This window comes from Ziziphus jujuba, chromosome 10 (genome assembly GCF_031755915.1).
Source record: "Ziziphus jujuba cultivar Dongzao chromosome 10, ASM3175591v1".
In the NCBI taxonomy this organism is placed as follows: Eukaryota; Viridiplantae; Streptophyta; class Magnoliopsida; order Rosales; family Rhamnaceae; genus Ziziphus; species Ziziphus jujuba.
Window position 1 is genome coordinate 25,349,759 of NC_083388.1, and position 25,286 is coordinate 25,375,044.

The window sequence follows — 25,286 nt, forward strand, 5'->3', positions numbered from 1 at the left end:
TACGATGGTAAAGTTGTAATTAGAATTTAAATTACATAGTGTTTGTGATGGTAAAGATAGGTAGTTTCAGCATTTTATTAGAGAACACAGGAAAATTTAACACTTTGCTTTTGCTATTTTTGTTCATACTTTGTGAAGAACTTGAGAAAATAATTGATGTGTTCATATCTTACAGAAAATTTATGAAGTAAGGGTTAATGGTGTCAAAATAGTAATGCGTGAAGAGGTGCGGTTTCAATAAGCTTGAAAAAGCTTTTGGATTTTGGCAAGAGAGCCTCTTTTCTAAATTTAGAGATTATATTACTCATGAAGGAACATGATTTGGAATTGAGAGTGCTTAAAGAAATGGCTTTTTCCAGTTTTATTAAGGAGAGAACTTGTGGGTTAGATGAGGGTGGTGAAAATTTAGCCAAATAAAGGATTTGAGAATCCCCTGTTAAAAAAAAAAAAACACATGAGCAAGGTAGATTTTTTTTCTTTCCTTCTTGGTGTTGTATATTTCTTCACAGAGATGAAAATTATATTAAAATGATAATAAAATAAAAATATAAGTAGTCAATACGTCAAAACTTTTAATCCAAATGGTACAGTGAAAATTATATAAAAATTGAAGAGAGAGTTAAATATATTTTATCCAAAAATTAAATAGATTATAAACATAGAAATACCAAAACCAATATAAACAAAACAAAATAATAAAAAAATTTGGTTTTGAGCTAAAAAAAAAAAATAATAATAATAATAATAAAAAAATTTGATTTAAAAAAGGAGAGTTTCCACTTGCCCACTGTTTCTCACCAAACAAGTAGCTGAGTCTCCTTCAAAACAAGCCGCCAGAAGAAGAAAGAGCAGACACTGATAACGACTTGGAAACCAAAGACGAATGATCCTCTTACCGCTATTTAAGTAATTGTTGTTTTAATCTGTCCTTTTTATCAAATTTGTTTGCTTTTGTCAGAAAAAAAAAAAAAAAAAAAAAGAGTCGCAAATTTTCTTTGAATGGCTTACGTACCTCCCCACAAGCGTCAATCAAACGACACGAACAGGGCTTCACTGAGTCCAGAGCAGCTTGTTCCTCAATTCAAGAAGAATCTGAAATTTGGGTCGTCATCATCGTCCACAGCAAACAGGGATAGGAGTGGAAAAATCGTTTATGGAAGTCAGTCTATATCCAGATGGTTTGCCATCGGTTGTGATGGTGATGATGATGGTGGTGATCAATTTCCAGCTTCTGTTTCTCTTCAGCCTGTTTCTGTGGAAGCCTTTATCAGCAAAAAGGGTGAAAAGCCTCTAGCTTTGGTCAACACTGATATAGGTGAAAAAAAAAAAAAAAAATTACGATTTCTAATTTAGGTCACTAACTTACTGGGTTTTAGGTCTTTGTTAGTATTGTAATGTTTTTTTTTTTTTTTTTTTTTTTTTTTTTTTTTTTTTTTTTTTCCTTTTTGCTCAAATAATTCTCAGAAAGTAACAGAGTGACAGGGAACTTTTCTGGAAGCCCATGGTTATCCATTGCAGATTATGTGCTCCAAGACCTTCTGTCATCTTATGTAAATGTGAAGAACGAAATAGATTCCCAAAAGGCTGAAGGAAAGCCAAATTTGACTGCAAATGTTGGCAAGATAAAGCGAAATTTGACTGCAAAAGTTGGCAAGATTCTTTTTCATGGGTTAGTGGTAATTTCTTGTATTGTTGTTAGCTATTACTTCGTTAGCTTAATTTGAAAATGAAAATATTTTGCAGATAGGATTAGTGGAATTTGAATGTGGTATGTAAAACGAATTTTTTTTTCTTTTTTCCTTGGTTATTTTACAGAATTATGGAAGTCGAAGAAAATTTTTATGTTTTGAATTAAAAAACATAGCCAATACATTGAAATTTTGGTTAGAACTGTCCCTCTTTGATGAGTTTTCTTGTGCTATGCTATCTTATCTCTACTTGATGACTGACTACTACTACTACTACTACATTGACTGAGAAGAGGTTTATTTGATTTTGACCACTTAATTCCATTTATTTTAGCTTCCCACTGATGTATGTACTGTAAAAGTCTTTTCAAGTGGAAAAATATCTTCATTTTTTTTTTTTTGGTTGCAGGAGCCCTTTGGGTAATTTCGAGTCTCCGGTTACTGAAACCAGATTGAGGCAAGTGAAGAGGTCATTCTACACAAATATTCCTAGTTCATATGTGGAATACATAATAAAGGAAGTTGTCCCAGACATTGGAGTTGATTTTGTGGAGGATAAAGAAATATACCATGTTAGGGTATTTCTTCTCTAAATTTCTGCTTATCAAATTCTTGCTTTTCACAGCGATGATTAAACTGCCTAACAACTTCCTCATGTTTGTTTTCTTTTTTTTTTTTTTTTTTTTTTTTTGTTAGTTATCTGATGCCACTCAGCCAGATTCAACTGTTACTTGCAGATGTAGTGTAAGGAAAGAACAAGGAGATCTTCAACTCTATAAGGCAAGTTTATTCTTTGTGCTCACTGCTCACTAAATTGATGAGTGATAAACGATGACAAGTATCATGTTTATTATGCTATGGTGCTAATTATATGCTAAAAAAATCATGAATATGAAATAAAGAGTATAAGGATAAGAATGTTGATGAAGTTCAGTTCTCCATGATGTCCGGACCTTTCCGTAAGACCTCTTGTTTTTTCAAATTTCTTATTCTGTTTCTCAGTCTTCTGTTTGCGGACATTTTCTTTTGGTTGTTATTGGGTCAGATTCACCAATACTTGCATTGTTTCCTTTCAGATTGAGCTCAACCGGCTGCGCTACATGGTCGTGGATATATCATGCCTTGAAAAGAACCTGGACCTGAGGCTAATGCTATCCACCAAGGAAATCGTAGCTGATCTGTCTGTGAGTAGTGCTCTGTGCAGTTAAAAGGGTGCTTGTGAATGTCTTGAAATAGGAAAAAAAAGACGGCTTTATTCATTAATGTGCTCAATGACAACATGTATAAGATTTGCAATTTTTGTTTTGGGTTTGGTTTTGTATGTTTTTCCCCCCCCCCCCCCCCCCCCCCCTCTTTTATTCTTTCATAGGAAATGTTAAATACATTTTGTATTAACCAAATCTGACGGTTCCTTGATGAACTTTTGCAACTCAGATTGACCTTTCCACTAAATTCATTTTTCTTTTGCAGGATGATGATGTGCAAAGCATTAGAGATTTGATTAATTCTGCTATTCTAGATGCTAATGTGAAGGGTGGACTGAGATGGCCCTTGGGGAAATCATCTACTGGAACTTATAAAGTGATTGGAGTATGGCATACAGTATCTAAATCTTACAAAAGTCCTTCACTGACGCTGAAGGTAAGAGATGCTGATCGATACGATTATAAGACTTCAATTGGTGAAACTTCTTGGGAGATCAGTCTAAATTTGAAAGCCCTTTCTTCAAAGTTAGAGGTAACTCCCTCTTTTCTCTGGACAGATAACACAGCTTTCAGAATTTACTAAGCTCTTTTAAACTTTGCTACTAAGAACACATCTGATTTCCTTCCTAAGCTTCCCTTGCCTTAATATACTTATCAGGATTTTCTTTCGTTTTTCAGGAGAAAGAGGTTGATATGGATTTGATTTCTGAAATGCTTAAGACTCACTTAAAACAGATATGGAACAGCTTCATGTGCTGTGAACGTTATATAAACTAATATGGCATTTTGTAATCTTCAACTACCTTTCTTTTGGTAAAATAATCTTCAACTTGTTTGTAAATAGCATAAGCCTCTTGGAATGGGAGAGAAAAAGAGATGAACATCAAGAAGTGGTTTTTGTTTTTATCAATTTGTAGAAATGCAGTGTGATGTATTACTGATTTTGTTTGTATTTTGAATACGGAGTGAAGAGTATACTGATAAAATATAATATTCTTGATCACAAACATGGATTGGGACCTAACCCACAATTATCCGCCCACCACTGATGCTTTATATATTGAATATGTCGGATCATGTAACCCAAAAAAAAGGGAAAAAAAAAAAAAATTTCTTGCCCTGTATACGTGGGATTTATTGGGTCATATATATATATCTATATATATAACGTACAAGAAAGAGACTTCTCTTTTTCAAACCGTAATTAATGCTGCTTTTTGCAGACTCAAAAAATACAAGAAGATTAAGAATATCATGGCCAAATCAAGTAAAAGGTGATGACATATAAAAGCTATTGCATGGTTAGTGTTTTTCTATTTTTGAGGTAGTTAGCAAGCTTTCTTCTCAATTTCATAATTCATGTTCTTCCTAAAGCTTAAAATTTATAGATTAACAGGGTGGATCTCACTTTGTCCTCGTTTTCAGTTATACAGTATATCTTGAATGTCCATGCTTTTTCTTCAACCATGACCAAAAGAGGGCACCTTTTGGGTTGTCAGCAATTGGTGAGCTTGAATTCATTTCCATTGTTTTAGTTTTAAGCTTGAGATCCTTTCTTGTAGGAATCTTTGTAGACGAGGTATAGAATCATTTGAGCAATTCCAATTAGAGATCCTAATACATTTGGGAACTGCATGTGCAACAGAAAATTATACATCAGGAAATGGAAATCTGCATGTATATATCAAACCTTCAGGAAGATTTTGTTATTAAGCATAGAATATTACTACTAGTTACCGCGATGAAGAAAGCCACTACAAAAATTCCATAGAAGAACCACGTTATGGCACACAAGGTGAGGAAAATGGAAAGTGAAAAGGACATGTGTTCTACACTTTTATTCACTCGCCTCTGCGATGTAATGTACATATATATACATATATACATATATATACAATCTATTTATGGTGTGGACGGTTCTCATACGGACCACAATATTGATGATGATTTTCTAAAAAAACGTCGTTAATATTATGAAAAACCGTCACTAATACTGCGATCCTCATGCGGACCGTCCTCACCATAAAATTTCCACACATATATATATATACATAAATAGATACAAACATACATACATAAGCATATACGTATGTAAATATGCATGTACGTAAGTATAAAACTGTAGCATAACCATTAATCATAAATTACCATAATGCTTATAGTGGCAGCAAAGACAGCAAGGTTGAAAGCAGCTGAAATCCATTTAATATTATTGATTTGTCCCTTATCCAAAAGTAACATCAATCCATTCAATATTTTTGATAATGGTCCCTTTTATCCAAGGGGGTATCTTAGACAAATATCATATATACCAACTGAGCAGATCATGAATATCTAACCAACTGATTAATTTGTCAGAGCTTTACCTTCCTTTTTATTTTTATTTTTATTGTTTTACCATTTTTTATTATTATTATTTTTTTAAAATTAGTTTGTGTAACTGGACGGAGAAAAAGCAAGACAGAAAGTACATAAAAAAGGTCGCTCTGTTTCTCAGGTGGTCATCGATCATGGATATGTACAAAATTTCTCGGAGCTTTACCATCCTTTTGTTTTGTTTTTTTTTTTTGACCTTTTTAAAAAAAAATTAGTTTATATAAGAATATTGCAATCATTATATATATATATATATATATATATAAATAAAATTTAAGAATGTTGTTCTCTCAAAAAACATAAAAATAAAAATGTGGTTTGCCATTTTTTATTTGTCTAAATATTTTTGAATAAATCCACATTTTGGAAAAAATGAAAAAAATTCCATTGGCTTTATCCTACTTATGAATTTTTTTTTTTAAAAAGAAAAAAAAAAGCTTCTTTTACCTTAGCTAAAAAAAGTAACAACCTTACCAACATCATAATCAAGTCAAGAAGTTGAGTGAGATTGATTAAATTATAAACTATTTATATTCATGAATAGGGGATTGTAGATTCGAAGTACGAGATGAAGGAGAAAATTTATGTATATGATAAAAAAAATTACCAACTGAAAAAAACAAAAGAAAAATCTTTATATGCGAAAATAATAATAAAAAAAAAATTCATAAAATTAAAGGCCAAAAATGGGGCTCTACGGCGGCGTTTTAGCCAGACTTGCAGATGGCTGACTTTAGCTTGATCGCTATAAATGAATCCCGGCCATCTTCTGTCACTCTCCTTTCTCGTTTCACCAACTGCCTTCCCTTTCTTCCTTTAGGAGGATTTTCTTCAGGTTTCTCTCTCTAACTCTTCCCTCTCTCTCTATATGTATATATATTGCTTATATGTGTATGTGAAAGAAATTGTAGTAGCTGGTATGCTTTCTACAGATCTGGTTCTTGTATAATTTAGCAGCCATTTGTTTTCCTACTTTTGGATGATTTTTTGTTTTTTCACATAACATAACTCTATATTTGCAATAGATCTAGCTGTAATTAGCCTATCTTTTTTTTTTTTTTAAATAAATTTGCTTTGGGTAAAATTTTTGTTTGGGTGAATCATTTTGAGCTTCCTCTGTCTCAAACAACTTCACAATCTGTATTTAGTATGAACCTTATGTTTGGATTCTCTCTCTTTTCTTCCGGAACATGGATAAGAAAGAGAATGTTCCAAATGAGCAAAAACTGGTGGAGGACAATGGGGAAGCTGAAGCGATAGAGCTTGTTGTCTTTCAGGTCTCAGATTGTTACGTCTGCTTGGTAAAATTTATTTATAAGATACATGATCCGTGCGTTTTCTTGAATTTCGTTTGTGATTCTGTTGATGGGTTTTTCGGAAATTCCAATGGAAAACTCGCGATCCATTTATGGGATTGGTTTATTAGCTTTCATGTGTGTAGTAGTTGAGAAAATGTCATTGCTTGTTGTTTATCACTGTGGAAAACTGCAGAGGTAGGAGATCAAGTATGAAGTTTTGGTTTAATACAGATTAAAATTAAGACCATTTTCAGATTTTGAATACCCACTAATCGGTACGAAGTCTCCAGTGTTGGGATTGCAGCAATTATTGATTTCTTACTCCTCTGCAATCTAAATCACGATAGAAAAATGTTATTTTCTGGTTCATTTTTCTTTTCTTAGTAATTTGTTTTTTTTTTCCTTTGCTTTTTAAAAGATTCAATCTTCTAACTTTTTTCTGGGTTATACGGATGGTTTTGGAAATTATTTCAAATTTTAAGCTAATTAAATTATGTTCTTTAATTCTTTTTGCAGATACCAACAAGGAAAACTGCAGCTTCCTATAGCTTTTTGCTGGTGCCTTCAAATTATAATAACTGATTCTGCATTAGGTATGAAATTTTTTTTATGAAATGCTGTGCTTCCGTTTTACTTTCTTATATAGAAGGTTTATTGTTATTATTGTATGTTCTATTATTAGAGTTTAATGAATAATTTTTTTACTCTTTGCTGTAGTGAGGCTTACTTTTTGGATTTTGATTGGCTTTTGATCGCAATCTTGGGTCTCTCTCTATTTTCTGGAACATGGATAAGGAAGAGAAGGTTCCAAATGAGCAAAGAGGGGTCGAGGAGAATGATGAAGCTGAAGCAATAGAGCTTGTTCTCTTCCAAGTCTCCGAATGTTATGTCTACTTGGTAAAATATATTTATAAAATACCTGATCTGTGCGTTTTCTTGAATTTTGTCTGTGATTCTGTAGTGGGTTTTTTGGGAAATTCAATGGAAAACTCGCAGTCCATTTATGGGATTGCTTTACTAGCTTTCATGTTTATAGTAGTTGAGAAAATGTCATTTCTTGTTTATTTGGTTTATCACTGTATAGAATTATAGAGGTAGGAGATCAAGTTTGCAGTTTTGGTTTAATGTGGATTAAAAGTAAGACCATTTTCAGATTTTTGAATATCCACTGATCGGTTTAAAGTCTCCAATGTTGGATTTGCAGCTCCTATCGATTTCTTGCTTCTCTGCAGTCTAAACCATGAAATATATTATTTTCTGGATGAATACATATTTCTTTTCGTAGCAAATTTTCCTTCCTTGGGTTTTTAAAAGATTCAATCTTCTAACTTTCTTCTAGGTTATATGGATGGTTTTGGAAATTATTTTGAATTTTAAGTTAATTAAATTATGTTGTTTAATTTTTTTTGCAGATACCACCAAGGAAAACTGCAGCTTCATACAGGTTTTTGCTGGTGCCTTCAAATTTTAATAATTGATTCTGCATTAGACGTGAAAATTTTATATGAAATGCTGTGCTTCAGTTTTAATTTCTTGTATAGAAGGCTTATAGGTGTTATTGAATGTTCTAGTGTTAGAGTTTAATGAATAATTTTTTTATTTTATTTCTTTTTAACTCTTTGCTGTCTTCCATGAAGGTCATTTTTCTTACTTGTATGTGTCTTTATAAGACATAACACAAGGAAAAAGCTTTTTGAAATGCCTTTCTATAATTTTGATTTTGCTCATACAGAAGGCTTATCGGTATTGCCTTTTTTTTACTGTTGAAATTGCAAGATTGATTTTTTTACTCTTCTCCTTTTATGAAGGTTATATACTTACTTCGCCATGTCGTATTTAGATTGATTTTTTTACTCTTCTCCTTTTATGAAGGTTATTTTCTTACTTCGCCATGTCATATTTATGCTTATAACAATAGCAAGGATATGACTACGATAATTGTATCCTCTTTTCCAACCCTTTTTACAAGTATAACTTATCGAAGAGTAATGATCATTAAAATCATTGGTCAGCCTATTTTTAACAGTTGGTAATCTAAGTTAATAATTTTATACTTGAGTTGACTTTAGAAGTAGCTTCATGTCTGTCTGTAGATTGAGATTGTGTGCAGTGTGAGTTTAAGGCATTCAAGGTTAATCCACTTGATTTTGTTGGTTCGCTAAGATGCTATTCAGGTATCACACATGGAATTTAGGTTTTCCATACTATTAAAATTGGGTATAGGCTATTTTACTTGGCAGTTTTAGAATGAGGGGAAATTTGAAGGCACCGTCACTAAATGAATGAATTAATAAATTTTATATATTTACTTATACCGACACAACTACATTTAATATGTAAACCTATGTAATGTCTTTGTGGGTTTTGTGCCACTCTGATGCATTCATGCTCCTGATTTGGTTTGAGGATTGGTCTTATTGCTCTGGAGAGCCTAGTGGGCACTTTTCACCTTAGATTGATGCATTGCAGTGAGTCTTTAGAAATAAATAAAAAAATAAAAAAATAATAATAATAAATAAATAAATGAATAATAAAAAAAAACTTTGAAAGATCTTGTATGGAAAGAAGAATAAATTTTTACAGTTCTCATACATGACTGGAACCCTTCCTTTTGATGAAATGCACGGATTGTTTCTGGAATCTATCATCTTTGTTTTCTAATAATCATGTGCAGCATTATGTCAAATGCTGATTTTCGAAGACTTTTTCTGGCATCAGTTTTTGCATTCTTTTTGCTAAATTCTAAAAAGCAGATACACTTATAGTACCAAACAAGAGAGAACTAATAATAAAATCGATTGGCATTCATTACTTTGTGCAACTTTCTTCCACATATTGGAGATGGGAATTTATATCTGCAAAGTTCATTTCAGGGCTGATGAATGGGATGTTAACAAATGGGCATGGGAGGGAATCTTGAAAGTCATTAGCAAAGGGGAAGACTGCATTATCCGACTTGAAGATAAGAACACAGGTGAGAACATTCTTATGTTATTTTGATTTCCCCCCAAAAAAAAAAAAAAAAAAAAAAGAAAAAAGAAAAAAAAGAAAATAATGTATGTTTTCACCTTTATTTTATCAAATATTATGTTTCAACCATAATCTGATGTATTTGTAATAGGTGAATTATATGCTCGGGCATTTTTGAGAAATGGAGAACCTCATCCGGTGGAACCTGTAATTGATAGCAGCAGGTTGTTTATTTGTTCTCTCTGACAATGATCATTATCTGATTATTATGTTAAATGAGCATAAATTTAATCTTTGCTACAAATGAAGTTTATTCGGCCTTTGACAGTTTTCTTTATCTTGACTTGGTATTGGTAGAGTTTCTAATTTATTCTTTCTTTTGCAGATATTTTGTTCTTCGGATAGAGGAAAATATTGGTGAGCTGCTATTCTTGCCTTTTGTTTTAAGATTTCTTTCTTATCTTAATTGTAGATATTCCTTCATCCCTCTCAGTATCGACCTAAAACTTCTACAATGAAAGATGAAATGTCATAAACAAGAAAAAAGAACCTAGGCTTTCTACAACAGTTTAGTATCTCATGATGCACCAAAAGAGACATGCATATTTACCTATATTTCGTGTGTATATGCATGCTTATGTATGCAAAACCTTTTAAATTATTCATTAGTGAAGCAGGGTTATAGTGATACTCTGTTTAATTCATAGAGGGATTTGCTTTTTTTCGAATTCATTAGACAAGAGTAGAACGATATACTATAGTCAGGAGAGAAACATTTATAACAATGATAATTAATACAATAATATAGAATGCTCTTTTTTCTTTCTTTCTTTTTTTTTTTTTTTTTTTTTGGCGTGTGTCTGAGAAGTATTTTAATTACAGTAGTTTTAGCAAAATTTTTAACTATAGCCCTACTCCTTCGACATTATTTATAGGATAGCAAGTATGGTCTTAGATATTATTTAGGACCCAATGTAGGCTCATCCCTGTGTTAGATAGTGTTCCTACATCACAATGTCTTGGGCTAGGCTCTTTCATTATCAAAGAGAAGCTTGAGCCTAAAGTTAGGCTTTTTTAACTGAAAAGAACATGGCCTTTTCAATAAGCATAGGACTCAATTTGCTCATGAGCCAAGCTACATGTATAAGGCATTTATAAATTTGCAGTTACGCCATGCATTTGAAGCAGCTAATCCTTACAAGAGCTGGAGGATGCCCACGTAGCTTACAGAGGATGCCAATTTTCTTGGCGAATATGATTGCTTGATGTCATTATTAAAAGGATTAGTGTTATCTTCAGTTGAGAATAATTTGGTTCTTTATGTTGCATATAGGCTTTGAAGTTTGGCAAGACTAGATAGAATCTATAGGCATTTGTAGGAACATCATAATCATGGTGGTCCATGGTTTTGCACTTTGAATTATCCATAGCTAGCTGGGGGAGCTTTATATGGCGAATAATCTGTAGATTGGTCGTGCAGGTGGTCGTCTTCGGCATGCTTTCATTGGCATAGGATTTAGAGAACGAACTGAAGCTTATGATTTCCAGGCAGCCCTACATGACCATATGAAGTATCCTCGTTGTCTCTTCTCTCAATATGTTAAGAATTCTATAGGAATTATATGTAATCAATGCGTGTATGCCGAGACATTAAGATTCTATTACACAAGCTGATGTGTATGCCGAGACATTAAGATTCTATTACACAAGCTGATTTACTTCGCTAATTTGTTTTGAAGATATCTGAACAAAAAGAAAACGGCAGAAGAGATGGAACAGCAATTCCAGAAAACTTCCTCAGTTGATTATAGCTTAAAAGAAGGGGAGACACTTGTACTACAATTAAAGAGCAATGTAATGCATTTGAATTTCCTTGTCTACTGTGTACTATGACTGATTTTACGTATTAGGATTATTCTGATTAAATTTCACTGAATTTGGTGTCAACAGAGAGGTGGCCAAAGCGTGAAGTCCAAGTTTTTTGAACTGGGTTTGAACAATCCATCACCTGAGAACAAGGGTAATAATCAGAAAGAGCCAAAGATTTGTATCAAACCACCACCACCTTCCCCAGCTCCACTTTCGCCTGTTGGTACATTTCATAAGTCCCCATCAAAATCACCATCAAATTTCAGTTTGGAGGGAAAGCATGAGGAACCGGAATCAAGAGATGTTTACCCGAAAGACGCTGATTCTTCTGAAAATCAAAGCACACAGGATGTACCAGATGACGATTTTGGGGATTTTCAAGCAGCTGGTTAATATGCACCTTTCTTCTTTTTTTTTTTTTTTTTTTTTTTTAATAAATAAATAAATAGATATATATATATATATATATATATACAGTGTTGTATCACATCAATGTTGATTTGTTGTAATTAAACAAATAGATTCCTGATTAGATAAATTAAAAAAAAAATAATAATAATAATAATAAACACATCTAAGAAATAGTTACCACTTCGTACCACCCATACAAATTATAGAATGGGGAAAGGCAGACAGGTCTTTAATTAATTTTTAATTTTCTAAGCTGGACTGATCCCAGAAAAAGCTTCTTTTTCACGACGACCTACCAAAATCACATGTCCTGAGAACAAAGAGCTCCCTTATAGGGTACGCCAAGATTTGTCCAAGTCGCATCAACAATCATTGATGCAAAAAACTTTCAGAACAAAACAAGGTAAACAAGCATACTACACTATCTCATAAAACATTTATAACATCAACATAGTATTTCTTTCAACTCAATTCTTCAGAGACATGAGGGTCAGGGTCTATTTACAGAGCTTTGGAAGATCCTTGTTTCTGTTACATGAAACTAGTTTTGTTTCCACAATAAACTTGCTAGCAGCCCAAATTTGTACAATCTAAACAACAAACAAGTCAAGAACTTAGGGGTGGAAACCAAAACCCAAAAAAAAAAAAAAAAAAAAAAACCTAGTTAACAGTGTCAATAACCTTTCCCTCGGAAAACTTTTTACGTGCTTTTAGATTTGGATGACCTGGGAAAAACATCTACAGAGCTTCAATATCCGCAAAAATCCAACTCAAGATTATCAGCAGCAGCTTTCATTTCAATTTAGAGTGACTCGAAATTCGGTGCCCTACCAGTGGAATCCTGTACTTCATGATATGGAAGGATCTCAGAAGGATAAATCCCTCTGTTCAGAAACCATATAAGCAGACAAGTCAGTTTGACCTTTTAAGAGCTAGGATGCAGCTGTAGCCATATATCTAGTTACAAGGATTATCAGACACATGTAAATGAATACAGCAGAAGCAATGATAACGACTACATACATGTCTTGAACTGTAGCTAAAGATATGAGGGAACGAAAACTACACCCAGAAGCTCTATCGACCACTTTTGAGTTCAAAATTTTCAACTTTGTTATAAGAGAAGCAAACAATCCATCACATCACAAGGGCAGAGATTAAGTGAGAGAGTATAAACCCTGTTATTGAATCCACATAAAACATTAGCCGAAGGTCTCAGGCTTTGTAATTGGCATGTTTATGCATGTACCAAAATACATGGTGATCCTGCAAAACCATTTAATTTAAACCCAACAAGAGAATGGAAAGAAAAACGAACTTCCAACTATAACCAACGGGATGTAGCGACAATATAATTTACCACTTCTTGTTCCAGTTAGAGCTAACTCCTCTTTTTCTCTGGACAGATAACACAGGTTTCTGGGTTTACGAAACTCTTTTAAACATTGCTATTAAGACCCCGTATGATTTCCTTCTTAAGCTTCCCTTGCCTTCCTGTATACTTACCTGGATTTTTTCTTTCATTTTTTAGGAGGAAGAGGTTGATATGGATTTGATTTCTGAAATACTGAAAGCTCACTTTAAACAGATATGGAACAGCTTCCTGTGCCATGAACGTTATACATACTAATACATTTTCTAATCTTCTTCTTCTTCGTAAATAGCATAAGCCTCTTGGAATGGGAAAGAAAAGGAGATGAACATCAAGAAACAAAGGACTGGTTTCTGTTTTTAACAATTTGTAGAAATGAAATACGATGTACTATGACTGAATTTGATTACATTATTTTGAATACGGAGTGAAGAGTTTTCTGATAAAATCCAATATGCTTGATAACAAACATGGATTGGACCTAACCCACAACTATCCGCCACTACTGATGATATATTAATGGGTATATTGGATTACATAACCGAAAAAATAATAATAATAATAAAATAATTCTTGCCCTGTACACATGGGATATATTGGATCATATATATGACGTATAAGAAAGAGACTTCTCCTTTTCAAACCATAATTAATGCTGCTTTTTGCAGACCCCAAAAGGTACAACTTTTCCTATGAAGAAAATTAATAATATCATGGCCAGCTCATGTAAAAGGCTTTTATTACTTTATTATATCAAATACAAGGATAACATATATAAGCTAAAGCATGTTTGGTGTTTTTCTATCTTTGAGGTGGCTAGCTAGCCTCTCCTTCTCAATTTCATCATTTATATTCTTCTCTCAAAAGCTTATATGTATAGATTAACCGGGTGGATCTCACTTTGTCCTCGTTTTGAGTTATATAGTGTCTTGCTCAACGTACACCTTCATCTCCATGCTTTTTCGTCGACCATGATCAAAAGAGAGCGCCTTTGGTTTGTCAGCAGTTGGTGAGCTTGGATTCATTTCCATTGTCTTTGTTTTAAGCTTGAGATCGTTCTTGTTGGAATCTTTGTAAACGAGGTACAATATCATTTGAGCAGCTCCAAATAGAAATCCTAATACATTTGGGAACTGCACATGTGCAACAGAAAATTTATACATCAGGAAATGAAAATCTACATGTATTTATCAAACTTTAAGGAAGATTTATTTATTAATCGACAGAAAATTACTACGACTTACCGCGATGAAGAAATCCTCCACAAAAATTCCATAGAAAAACCACGCGATGGCACACAAGGTAAGGAAAAAGGAAAGTGAAAACGGCATGTATTCCACACTTTTAGTTTTAATGACTCGCCTCTGCAATGTAACGTCCATATATGTATATAATTTACATGAACAAGGCATTAGTAAGGATGACTATACATAAATACATACATGCATACATATATACATAAGCATATATATATATATACATATGTAAGCATGACAAGTATAAGCATTGATCATTACTTACCATGATACTTAAAGGAGCAGCAAAGACAGCAAGGTTAAAAGCAGCACAAATCCATCCAACGGCATTAACGCGGCCAGAACCTTTGAAAAGGAAGATAGTGACAACCATCATCAAGCCGTAGGCTACCATATTGAAGAGCAGTATCAACCTCAAAGTAAACATCTGCCGGGGAAAAAAAAAATTGACGTTTTCAAATTTCTTGTTAGTTAAGGAAGTTCTATCCCCTGACGGACCATAAAAGAGAGAGAGAGAGAGAGAGAGAGAGAGATTTTGACCTTGTCCTTCTTTGGTGCATATATCAAGTAGATGACGAGGTAAGTAACTTCAATAGCACAGCCAATGGAATTGATGGTGACAATGAGCAAAGCATTAGTCTTGAGGACACCATAATACAACAACAACATTGCACTCAGAAGTGATATTACATAAGGAATTGATTGGAACCCTTCTGATGTTTTCTTCTTTATTATTGTATAAAATGTTGGGCTGCACAAACATATCCACACACACTTAATTATCGTATGTATATATATATATATATATATTTATAATGTAGCTATAAATTATAAATAACAACTTATATAAACAGCAATATTTGGAATTAAAATTTCTTACATTGGGGACAAGAACACCATAAAAGATATGATGTTACCTAAAACAGTAACACAAGCAAAGCTTATATTAGTACCATAAATATAATATGTTATATAAATTATAATTTATAATCAATATTTGGATGATTATGTATGTGTACATATATATACATATATATGTACGTATATAATACCTAAGAGACCAAAGATGAAAGCCAGTTGCTGCGGTGTCAGGAAGAAGGCCATTATGAATATGTGAGATATAGAGGTATATAGGGAGGGCCCAAAATAGCAATATATATGAAGGGGTTTTTCTGGGCGAAGGTATTCGCAGAGCGCTTAATGCATGCACATAGCACAATACGAACTCCTTGGAAGCTGAAGTCTCACAATACTTTGGTTTATATAAGCATAATATCCACCAAAAGAGTTAGGCATTAATTCACTTTTCTCTTACGCAAGCTTACATTGTTTGCATGCTTTTGGCTTGGCTATTATTATTACTTGTTAGCTAGAGGTGGCCAAAGTCTGCCTGAAACCATGAAAAACTTTATTTTGCCACCCCCAACAAATAAAAAGTCTCTTGGTCACAAATTTAGTTTGACTTATCTCCTTCCTTTACTCTTTTATTACTAGTCCATATATAACATAAATTATGAATTAAAATCTCCAGGTGATATTATTTTCGTGTAACAATTAAATTTTATTATGGTCTCCGTTTTGTGTACCATACAAGCAAACAATTTGCAACCACAACTTATATTTAAGTGCTAGGGCATACGTGCTAGGACATATGTAGAACTTGATGACATTGATTAATAAAATTTTTAACATGAATTAAGTTTAATTAATCTTAGCATTTAATGCTAGCCATATCATCTTTTAAATCAACATATATATATATATATATATGTATATTCTATATTAATATTTTTCTTCCTTAATTTTCTTTTGACAGCTCTTATTTATTTTTTCATTCTTGTGGAGGATATCTCATAAACTAGCCATCATAAAGATATATCAGTTTGTTTTATTTGACTCTTTATTGATGTTCATGTTTATCTTATTTATTTAGCTAGATAGAGCAAGTTTCCGACTAATTAATTACTTGCATAAATTTACAATATATTCATATTGCGTTTTAAATTTCTTCAAGAAAGATAGAGTTAATTTCTTTTTTTCTTTTTTTTTTAAATTTTTTAGATGGACATATAAATAGGGTGAATTAGTTGCCAAGAATGCAGGGAGAGTTTTTGTGCAATAAGCTGTGGATAGAAATCGATCAAAATGAGATGAAAAGTGGTGGTCTACCCTGTTTTCATTTCATACACAAATGACGAAAGTTGTGGTGATGGAACACTTCAAAAACCCAAATAGAAGTGCCGTCACAAAACACATCAACATGCATGTGATGTGCTCTTCAAACCACCATAATCTATTTTCTACAATATATATATATATATATATTCATACATATATACATACACATAAAAATCTTCGCTAAAATCCTTGAAAGATATAATTTTTCCATTCAGAGTGTGCTTCATCTAGTGAAGTACATAGCATTGTTGGGTCTAAATCTTTGATAAAATTATTACACTAATGAAAATTACGTGTAACTTTAAGCACCACATCCGCCTAAGAGTTCCAAAATTTGATGCAAGAGATTGGCTTTAATTTATAACCAAAAGATAAATTTGGATTCAGCTCACACAAAACCAAAACAGAGTATTGTTTTGATATACTATAAGCGTTGAATGAACGACCAAATTCACTGTATCTAGTCCCGGCTCCTTTTGTTAGTACTATTACAAGGCAATAGATCAATATTTTGCCTTGTATTTACTATTTCAGATGCTTTAGGAGACTATTGGAATTATGCATTAATCTTCCCTAACATTAGGATTTTCTATCATGTTTGGTGATTACCCAATATGCGGGAAAGAGTAGTGCTTGTAATGCTTTAAATTTTAATATTTTACTTATAATACATTTCTACTCTTAAAAGGTGCTACTTTCTTAATCTCCCCTATTTAATACAATATTTCATTGATTCGCTTTTTATCTTTTAATCATTCAATTGGTCATGTGTGAAGATGTTAGTTCTATCCAAAATGTTATGTACTGTCTTTAACTACAAATTAGAGGGAACAACATTTTTTTTTTTTTTTCTCCCATTCGTCATCAATTATAAGGACAAATTGAATTATTTGAATATATATTTTATATAGATAGTCACTTTGAAGTTTGGATCGGGACATTCCCAAAGAAAATAAATCAGATATTTCTAACCTAATTTACAATAATACAATTTTTTCTTAAAAATAAAAAAATAAAAAATTCTAGAATTGGGCCTCGGGCATTGGAAAGGCCCAGTCCACCTCAAAGACCAGCCTTATTAAATCAAGCAAACACAGAAATTTTTCATGCCTTGTAAAGGCCACTTGCCAATTGTGGTACTTCACATCACAATCCTCATTCCGTGTAATTGAATTTAATCATCTTGGAGATACTATGAATTTCGAATTACTATATATATATATATATAATGGACCAAGAAAGATCGGATTTTTACAATTGGACTCTAAGGGAGAAGGTAATCACAAAAAGGCTAAGAACGATCTTACCGCTCAAGCTAAATTGGAAAAGGCAAGGTCTGGGGATTGTAGTTACCTAGCTATGTCCAGATGGGAAATATTTACATCATGATTCATAAGGTTTTTTTTTTTTATAGTTTTAATTTTCCCCACAAGTAAAGATGCATTTGGTAATAAAATACCCTTATTTCCTAATTGGATACCGGTGTCTCACTCTGTTACGAATAAACTGCACAAGTCATCAAACCAAAACCTTGTTCACTATTTTACTCTTCTCATAATGAATGCCGTCTGTCAAACTGGCAGGATTTCCATGGATCCAGACAATGATGTTGCTGATGAAGTTGTCTTATCTTGTTTATCCCGCTGCGCTCAAACAAAAACAATAATTAGCAAAGTATTTATATATAAGTTCTGTAGCACATTCCAAACTGGGTTTATATTATAATGTATGATTCAATAATAATTGATCTGTATATTTAGTGTCTTTATATGAAAAGTGATTAGTAAGCAAACCATGTCAACAAGGGTGTTCTTCCAAGCTTTTTCCATCTCATCGAAGACTACATCAATGGTTGGTCGACCTTTGCTTGATTTGGCAACGCAGAGGACAGCAATTTGCAGGATGGATTCGAAGTCAGCTCGGTTGACTTCTCCATGGAGTCGTGGATCTTCAAAATCACTTAGTGGACGTTTTCCCATGCTCACATCTTTTGCCTGCAAAATCCCCAGTTTGGACTTTTAATTTGGTTGCTAGCTTTTACCTCTTTCTGTTTCACTCAATTCTATATAAAATAAATTAAAAATGCAAGAGTAGAACTAGAAGTAATAGAGTGCCTCTATTACCTTCCTGGTAAGTTGGTCTCTAGCATCAAGATCCAACTCAATAGCCTTTTGTCCAGATAAAAGTTGCAGAGCAACGATGCCAAAGCTGTAAATATCACTGGCACAAGTCAACTTGGCGTTGCTCATATATTCCGGATCCATATAACCTATAGTTCCTCTAACATCTGTGAATACTTTGCTTTCCTCCATTCCCAGCATCTTTGCCAACCCAAAATCCGATAACTTGGGTTCCAAGTTATCAGTCAAAAGGATGTTGGTAAGCTACAGATACAATCAAACACAAAACATTATCAATTAAAAGAGAAAGCATAATTGAAATCTCTCCTCAAAAGGGTATTAAATATATACGTATATAATCCTATTTTATTTACCTTAATATCCCTGTGGACAATACAGCCATCGATATAATGGTGGAGAAACCTCAGAGCAAGCGCGCAGTCTCTTAGAATTCTCACTCTTCTAGCCCATGTTAAAGCAGTGTCTTTTCCTGGTAACATAAATATAAGATTCAAGGTGAAAATAGACACACAGTACTCCCAAAACCATTCTAATTTAAGAAATGTTGTTGAGCGAAAAAGGAATATGACAGACAATGAATTAAATTGGTTTATGTACTTAGGAGATGTTGAGCCAGGTTCCCCTGTGAACAGTACTCGTAAACAAGATAATGCTCATCTCCTTCAATGCAGCAACCAAAGAGGCAAACCAGGTTTGGATGTCGAATCCTCGAAAGACCTTCCACTTCCCGAGTGAAAGAATCAGATTTACTGTTCTTGTAAATGTGTTTGACAGCCACAAATTGACCACTTGGTAATACACCTCTGTAAACCTGCCCTGCACTGCCCCGTCCCAAACACTTCTTCTCATTCCCAAAATTGATGGCCTTCTCAATCTCTGCCTTGGAGAACCTGTAGAGCCCCGACCATATCGCAGTCTCCTTCGATTTAACCTGCTTTCTCTTACGAGGCCTCTCCTTGCTTACACGTTTAATCACCACAATAATCAGTCCTAAAATAATAACCGCCATTACGATTGCAAACAGTGCTTCTGCTAACGAATCTGAGATCAATTTGAAGATGAGTAATTATTAATTGATGATTTCAATTTTCAATCTACATTATATTATCAGAAAACCCAAATAACTTGTCCAAATGAAAATTAAATAATTGATAATTTTACTCACATTTGAGTTTCAAGAAGTCTGGTCCTGTGAATAATCCATCAAAGTTATTTTGGTCAACAAAACAAATAAATAAAGAATTAGTATCCCAAACAAAATTAAATTTCAATCTTAATACTTAGTAGTCTTAAAGTTTGCCAAGATCATCCATTACTAGTCAGAGGACAGTAATATGTGATCAATTATTGGTAATAGTATGATAGAATTTTGTATAAAAGATTTATTGTCTATATATATATATATATGATTTTGCTATTAAAAAAGACTGTTATTTATAGGTGTGCCTGTTCTTAAAAAAAAGTAGGTGTAAAATTTTTTATATACTTAAAAAATAAACAAGTAAATTTTTAGGTTCACATATTTTGAAGTGGGATATACAAAATTTGTGGCAAAACCGTATATATACATAAACATATGAATATAAATTATAGTTCTTACCGAACTCGTCTAACCCGGCCAAGCACCCATAGAAATCCTGGATGAAAGAGACATTGTCAAAACGGTGTGCAGCAACAGAAATGACAGCAGCTATTGCACAAACTTGCGTCTCTATCTTATTATTGTTCTTTACTCGAGAAAATTCCAAAAGGGCGTTTTTCAATGTCAAAACTGCAGAGGAGCAATTGGAACAGAGCTGAAATTCATTGTTCATACGAGAGCAAAAGGACACAGCATCATTGTAAGCCTGCTGTAGCTGAATGTTTGTGAGAGTTAAGTTGGAACATTTAGTCTTGCTGTTATAATAAAGCTGGTCAAACCCACATGAATTTATAGACAAAGTAGTGCTGCTGTTCTGTCGTCGAAATGGAGCAATACTGCAGTCTGTCCAAACATCTTGTTCGACGAAGATGCTTCCCTGTGTTTCATTTGCTCTGTGTGCCAGTGCTTGCGTCAAGGTGATGAGGACGTTCCGACAGCACCGAGTTGTTGGTATGCTATTCCATGCCTTTATTTTCTCATTTTTCTTCAGAATACACTCCCCACTTGGTTGGTACGGGTACGATGTGAAATCCAATTCACATTTTCCTGCAATATTATTTCACATCCATGCATGAATCAGTAACTAAGTTACATAATCAACAATTCAATTCATTAATATATATATATATATATATACGAAGGATATTTGTTTAGAAACCTTGGGGATCGTCTAGTGGAGCAACAAAAGAAGCAGAGAGGCAGATGGAGATGGTGATGAGGGAATAGTTATAGATTCGTTTCATATCCAAAGCTATGGAGATGGGTGGATTTATAAATGATGAATATGATGATAAGGAGGAGGGCTACTCCATGTGATTAATATGGAAAGTGATGAGGAGTGTGAGTGGAAAGTTCTCTTAGAGTTAGAGAAGAATGGAAAGCGAAATAATTATAAAGGAGAAAATTCCTAGTGAGAATCGGAGCTTTAAATAGATAAAAGCAAACTTTGCTTGTTACAGCTTGATATTACCCTACCTACTTAGAAATCCACGATGGTCTTTTCAAATTTTCATGCTCTAAAAATTATGTTCTTTCTTTGCCGAATTCCCCTTTGGAACTACCTCCAACACTCATTGGTTCCTCTATAAATCAAAGCTGTTCCAATCCTCTTTGATTATTTTTCTTTCCTTAATTTATAGATACAAACTGTGTATTTATATTATTTTATTAAAAAGATATGGTTAATTTTTTGTGCCACATACATCCAATTACATACCCAACAAAAACATTGCATAAAAAATTGAATATTGATTTTACTATATTAAAAATTGTATATATAATAAGGTCGGTGGCCAAAATTTATCAACCATATTTTATTTTTTCGTTCATACTTTTGGATTATTTTTTATAATAAAAATATTCTGTTTCTGATTCATATATTTATTTATCATTATCTCTCGCTCCTTTTTTTTTTTTTTTTTTATTTTGCAAAATGACTGTTTTCTTTGAGAGGGAATGAATGGATCGAAGCCCAATCTGAAAGTTCTTTTTTCAAGTCCGTAGTCCTATGGTGGCCCAAAATAAGTAGGCCCAATAAAATCAGGTGGGTGCAGAGAAATCTTCCAGTTCGTCTACCTTTCGAACGGAGACAGAATGAGTTTTTTACGATTGGAATGTCTTTGCGTGAAGCGGCAAGAGCTGGTCGTAAGAAGCCAAACGGTGTCGTATGGTACGTAAATCTTTGGCTCCTGTGGGATCGTCGTGTGGGATATTAAATGGCACGTGGCGTGTAAATTTGCAATTAACCAAAAAAAAAAAAAAAAAAAAAAACTAGGGAAAGAGGGCACGTCACAGTGCTTATTTCCACACGATGTCTAGTTCTTATCCGTCCGTGCCAGTCGAAAAACACCAGGCCCAGCTTCCTAAATCCCAAGCTCCGCCTATTTTTTTGGCGCCATATTCATCATCTTCAGCTCTTCTTCTATTTCTTCTCAAAGCGGAGGAGCTTCTTCCAATGCCAAGCATTTTCTCTTCCATTCTTCCATCCTATCCAATCCAATCCAAGGTATGCTTCTAGCTCATTATTACATTCCTTTGATTGTTTCTCTCCTTCTGTGTTTATATACATGTATTCTAATATATAAATTTTCTGTTTGGTTATGTTAAATCATACCATTATATGCATTGTGTCCCATGTCAATTCTCATTTTAAAGTGACCCACTGAAATTGGCAGAACAGAACAACACCCCAGTTGTGAAGTTTGATGATTTTGTGAGTTTTTAAGTTACTATTCTATGAATTTATTGGTGCTCATTTTATGCTCTTGATTTATCATTTAGTATTTTTTTTGGTTGTTTCCAAAGGTGAAATTTTTAATGAGAAGCATTTAAACAGTAGGTTTACACAAGAATTCTTCAAAAATAGAAAGTTGAAGTTTTCGTTTCCATATGTAACACTAATATATGTACATACCTAGAGAACCAATGCAAGCAATATTATTATTATTATTATTATTATTATTTTTTATTTTTTTTTATTTTTTTGGTTCCTATAATAAATTTCTAGAAAAAGTAGGACTGCTGAATCTTGATAACATATTGAAACTGTACCCAGGTTGCATTTTGAAGTAGTCTAGGCACTGAGGTATGGCACTGGCTGCGCCTTCAATCTGTTTGTCTAATAATGAAGGTATTGGTAGTGTATGTATGAGGTCCAGACTTGCAACTTTTGATGAAAGGTTTTGCCAGAGAAAGGCACTTCATTTTCGTGTACTAGTAATGAAATTTTGCTCCACTAGCAGAAGGTCCAGGTATTTCCATTTGATCAGTTCTGATAGAAACTTTCCTGGTTTGGGCTCAAAATGTTCGACATTGCCATTTAGCAAGACACGGGATATTTCTTCATCGTTTGGTACAAGCACAAGTAACTCTGAGGTAGCTTCTGAAACAAATAATCTGGTAATGCAAGGTTGAATAAATAATGATTGCCTTAAGGGATATACTTATAGTTTTCTCTTCATTTTGTTTCCTCTTTTAAGGTATGGCGGGAAATTAAGCGTCTGGTTGAACAAGTATCCAATGGTCTTAAAGAATGGAGTCAGTTACACTTGGTGAAAGTAGCTGGTCTACTGGCTTGCACGTTTTTGGTCATCCCATCGGCCGATGCTGTAGATGCTCTAAAAACTTGTGCCTGCTTACTAAAGGAATGCAGGTGAGTGAGATAAATTAGTTTAATTGTAGTAATAGATTCCTTTTATCACTTTGTCCAACATAGTTTTTAATTTGGATATTGTATCTTTCATACATGTCAGGTTAGAACTTGCAAAATGCATTGGAAACCCATCATGTGCTGCCAATGTTGCTTGTCTCCAAACTTGCAACAACCGACCTGATGAAACTGAATGCCAGGCTAGTTCTGTATTTTTTTTTTTCTTTTTTTTTTTTTGGGAAAATACCATTGGTTTTCTACTACATACAAAGGGAGATATCTGGTCTCATATTTTCTGTTTTCTTCCCTTCACAGATAAAATGTGGGGACCTGTTTGAAAACAGTGTTGTAGATGAATTTAATGAATGTGCAGTGTCCAGAAAGAAGTGTGTACCAAGGAAATCAGATGTGGGCGAATTTCCTGTCCCAGATCCTGCTGTTCTTGTTAAAAACTTTGATATTTCAACTTTCAATGGGAAGTGGTTCATTACAAGCGGCTTGAATCCGACCTTTGATACTTTTGATTGCCAATTGCATGAATTCCACACCGAATCCAACAAACTTGTGGGGAATATAACTTGGAGAATACGAACTCCAGATGGTGGCTTTTTCACTCGATCAACAATGCAGAGATTTGTGCAAGATCCTACCCAGCCTGGAATACTGTACAATCATGACAATGAGTATCTTCATTATCAAGATGACTGGTAATTTTCTCATCTTGTTATATGCCTAGTTTCTTCATGTGGTTTTGGTTGAGACAGAGAAATAATTAAGCTAGCACAATTATTTTGGATACATTCTTGAAGTTTCTCTTCTGATGAATTTTGTTGTGCGATTTTTTGCAGGTATATTCTGTCATCCCAGATAGATAATAAACCAGATGACTATGTATTTGTGTATTACCGGGGCAGGAATGATGCATGGGATGGCTATGGTGGTGCAGTTGTTTATACAAGAAGTTCAGTTTTGCCAGAAAGCATTATTCCTGAACTACATAGAGCAGCTAAGAGTGTAGGCCGAGATTTCAGCACGTTCATCAGAACAGATAATACTTGTGGCCCTGAGCCTCCTCTTGCAGAGAGGCTGGAGAAGAAGTTAGAAGAAGGAGAGAAGATAATTATAGAGGAAGTTGAACAGATAGAAGGGGAAGTAGAGCAGGAAGTAGAGAAGGTGGAGAAGACTGAGATGACATTATTTCAGAGGTTAGCCGAAGGGTTCAATGAGCTTAAACAAGATGAAGAAAATTTCTTAAGAGGGTTAAGTAAAGAAGAGATGGATATTTTGAATGACTTGAAAATGGAAGCAAACGAGATAGAAAAGATTTTTGGACGAGCACTGCCACTCAGGAAGCTGAGGTAGGCCAAGAAAACAATGAACTCTTTGGTTACACTTGCAAAAAATTTTACATTTTATTTACTGGAGAATAAAAACATAATTTACATCCATACATAAATTCTAAGGATGGTATTATACCATTCCATTCTTTTTATCTTCTTTTATCATGCTTCTTGTTTTTCATATTTTTCTAGTAATTCTCTGATAACTGGTTAGCATCAAATTCCTGCAACCGATCTGTTATCAGTCTGTAACTCCTTTGTAATAACAATTGTTCAATTCATAGTTAACTTGCCCATATCGGAAAGCATTGAGTTGCCTTGAGCTAGACTATTTCTTTAATTCTGACTTTTCTTGTTTCGAACAAGTACTACTTATTACATACAATTGCAGA

At 33.6% G+C, this 25,286-nt stretch overlaps 5 protein-coding genes across 9 annotated transcripts; 3 read left to right on the plus strand and 2 right to left on the minus strand.

Annotated features, from left to right (window-relative positions):
* Positions 1-795: 795 nt before the first annotated feature.
* On the plus strand, positions 796-3,900 carry LOC107434702 (uncharacterized). Of its 2 annotated transcripts, none has more exons than XM_016046182.4 (7): positions 796-1,315; positions 1,483-1,669; positions 2,098-2,266; positions 2,385-2,468; positions 2,765-2,872; positions 3,159-3,425; positions 3,572-3,900. In XM_016046182.4, the coding sequence occupies exons 1-7, from the start codon at positions 1,000-1,002 to the stop codon at positions 3,668-3,670; spliced, it is 1,230 nt and encodes a 409-aa protein (XP_015901668.3). In that variant the 5' UTR covers positions 796-999; the 3' UTR covers positions 3,671-3,900. The 2 variants fall into 2 exon arrangements, with proteins under 2 accessions (XP_015901668.3, XP_015901667.3); XM_016046181.4 differs by having other exon boundaries at positions 797-1,315; positions 1,465-1,669.
* Positions 3,901-5,923: 2,023 nt separating this feature from the next.
* On the plus strand, positions 5,924-11,852 carry LOC107434716 (uncharacterized protein At1g03900). Of its 3 annotated transcripts, XM_016046200.4 has the most exons (11): positions 5,924-6,104; positions 6,469-6,570; positions 7,084-7,160; positions 7,285-7,464; positions 7,980-8,011; positions 9,441-9,541; positions 9,689-9,761; positions 9,923-9,954; positions 11,018-11,108; positions 11,277-11,391; positions 11,488-11,852. In XM_016046200.4, the coding sequence occupies exons 4-11, from the start codon at positions 7,354-7,356 to the stop codon at positions 11,797-11,799; spliced, it is 867 nt and encodes a 288-aa protein (XP_015901686.1). In that variant the 5' UTR covers positions 5,924-6,104; positions 6,469-6,570; positions 7,084-7,160; positions 7,285-7,353; the 3' UTR covers positions 11,800-11,852. The 3 variants fall into 3 exon arrangements, with proteins under 3 accessions (XP_015901686.1, XP_015901685.1, XP_060668074.1); XM_016046199.4 differs by lacking the exon at positions 6,469-6,570; XM_060812091.1 differs by lacking the exon at positions 5,924-6,104 and having other exon boundaries at positions 6,469-6,546.
* Positions 11,853-13,911: 2,059 nt separating this feature from the next.
* On the minus strand, positions 13,912-15,676 carry LOC107434690 (bidirectional sugar transporter SWEET9). Its single transcript, XM_048468573.2, has 6 exons — positions 15,498-15,676; positions 15,326-15,362; positions 14,986-15,196; positions 14,711-14,872; positions 14,434-14,553; positions 13,912-14,322 (listed from the first exon to the last, which is right to left on the minus strand). The coding sequence occupies exons 1-6, from the start codon at positions 15,547-15,549 to the stop codon at positions 14,107-14,109; spliced, it is 798 nt and encodes a 265-aa protein (XP_048324530.1). The 5' UTR covers positions 15,550-15,676; the 3' UTR covers positions 13,912-14,106.
* A 2,350-nt stretch (positions 15,677-18,026) lies between these two features.
* On the minus strand, positions 18,027-21,149 carry LOC112489287 (probable receptor-like protein kinase At2g42960). The gene is made up of 7 exons (XM_048468754.2): positions 21,065-21,149; positions 20,365-20,952; positions 19,362-19,805; positions 19,118-19,233; positions 18,747-19,007; positions 18,417-18,617; positions 18,027-18,266 (listed from the first exon to the last, which is right to left on the minus strand). Exons 1-7 carry the CDS (start codon positions 21,147-21,149, stop codon positions 18,195-18,197), a joined length of 1,767 nt encoding a protein of 588 aa, XP_048324711.2. The 3' UTR covers positions 18,027-18,194.
* A 1,014-nt stretch (positions 21,150-22,163) lies between these two features.
* Positions 22,164-25,220, plus strand: LOC107434703 (violaxanthin de-epoxidase, chloroplastic). Of its 2 annotated transcripts, XM_025067597.3 has the most exons (7): positions 22,164-22,411; positions 22,561-22,618; positions 22,961-23,280; positions 23,385-23,557; positions 23,658-23,754; positions 23,870-24,261; positions 24,403-25,220. In XM_025067597.3, exons 3-7 carry the CDS (start codon positions 22,993-22,995, stop codon positions 24,914-24,916), a joined length of 1,464 nt encoding a protein of 487 aa, XP_024923365.3. In that variant the 5' UTR covers positions 22,164-22,411; positions 22,561-22,618; positions 22,961-22,992; the 3' UTR covers positions 24,917-25,220. The 2 variants fall into 2 exon arrangements, with proteins under 2 accessions (XP_024923365.3, XP_015901670.3); XM_016046184.4 differs by lacking the exon at positions 22,561-22,618 and having other exon boundaries at positions 22,166-22,411.
* Positions 25,221-25,286: the final 66 nt, after the last annotated feature.

What these genes read in the sequence shown, in the direction of transcription:
- LOC107434703 (XM_025067597.3), top strand. Translation starts at nt 22,993, where the DNA reads ATGGCACTGGCTGCGCCTTCAATCTGTTTGTCTAATAATGAAGGTATT. An exon ending in CTGATGAAACTGAATGCCAG is followed by an intron (nt 23,755 to 23,869) that starts GCTAGTTCTGTA and finishes TTCCCTTCACAG; the next exon opens with ATAAAATGTGGGGACCTGTT. An exon ending in CTTCATTATCAAGATGACTG is followed by an intron (nt 24,262 to 24,402) that starts GTAATTTTCTCA and finishes GATTTTTTGCAG; the next exon opens with GTATATTCTGTCATCCCAGA.
- LOC107434702 (XM_016046181.4), top strand. Translation starts at nt 1,000, where the DNA reads ATGGCTTACGTACCTCCCCACAAGCGTCAATCAAACGACACGAACAGG. An exon ending in GGCAAGATTCTTTTTCATGG is followed by an intron (nt 1,670 to 2,097) that starts GTTAGTGGTAAT and finishes TTTTGGTTGCAG; the next exon opens with GAGCCCTTTGGGTAATTTCG. An exon ending in AAATCGTAGCTGATCTGTCT is followed by an intron (nt 2,873 to 3,158) that starts GTGAGTAGTGCT and finishes TTTCTTTTGCAG; the next exon opens with GATGATGATGTGCAAAGCAT.
- LOC112489287 (XM_048468754.2), bottom strand. Translation starts at nt 21,149, where the DNA reads ATGAAACGAATCTATAACTATTCCCTCATCACCATCTCCATCTGCCTC. An exon ending in CCTGGCTCAACATCTCCTAA is followed by an intron (nt 19,234 to 19,361) that starts GTACATAAACCA and finishes TTATGTTACCAG; the next exon opens with GAAAAGACACTGCTTTAACA. An exon ending in TTGTCCACAGGGATATTAAG is followed by an intron (nt 19,008 to 19,117) that starts GTAAATAAAATA and finishes TTGTATCTGTAG; the next exon opens with CTTACCAACATCCTTTTGAC.
- LOC107434690 (XM_048468573.2), bottom strand. Translation starts at nt 15,549, where the DNA reads ATGGCCTTCTTCCTGACACCGCAGCAACTGGCTTTCATCTTTGGTCTC. An exon ending in TTTCATCTTTGGTCTCTTAG is followed by an intron (nt 15,363 to 15,497) that starts GTATTATATACG and finishes TTACTGTTTTAG; the next exon opens with GTAACATCATATCTTTTATG. An exon ending in ATGCACCAAAGAAGGACAAG is followed by an intron (nt 14,873 to 14,985) that starts GTCAAAATCTCT and finishes TTTCCCCGGCAG; the next exon opens with ATGTTTACTTTGAGGTTGAT.
- LOC107434716 (XM_016046200.4), top strand. Translation starts at nt 7,354, where the DNA reads ATGGATAAGGAAGAGAAGGTTCCAAATGAGCAAAGAGGGGTCGAGGAG. An exon ending in CCGAATGTTATGTCTACTTG is followed by an intron (nt 7,465 to 7,979) that starts GTAAAATATATT and finishes TTTTTTTTGCAG; the next exon opens with ATACCACCAAGGAAAACTGC. An exon ending in GCCCTACATGACCATATGAA is followed by an intron (nt 11,109 to 11,276) that starts GTATCCTCGTTG and finishes TTTGTTTTGAAG; the next exon opens with ATATCTGAACAAAAAGAAAA.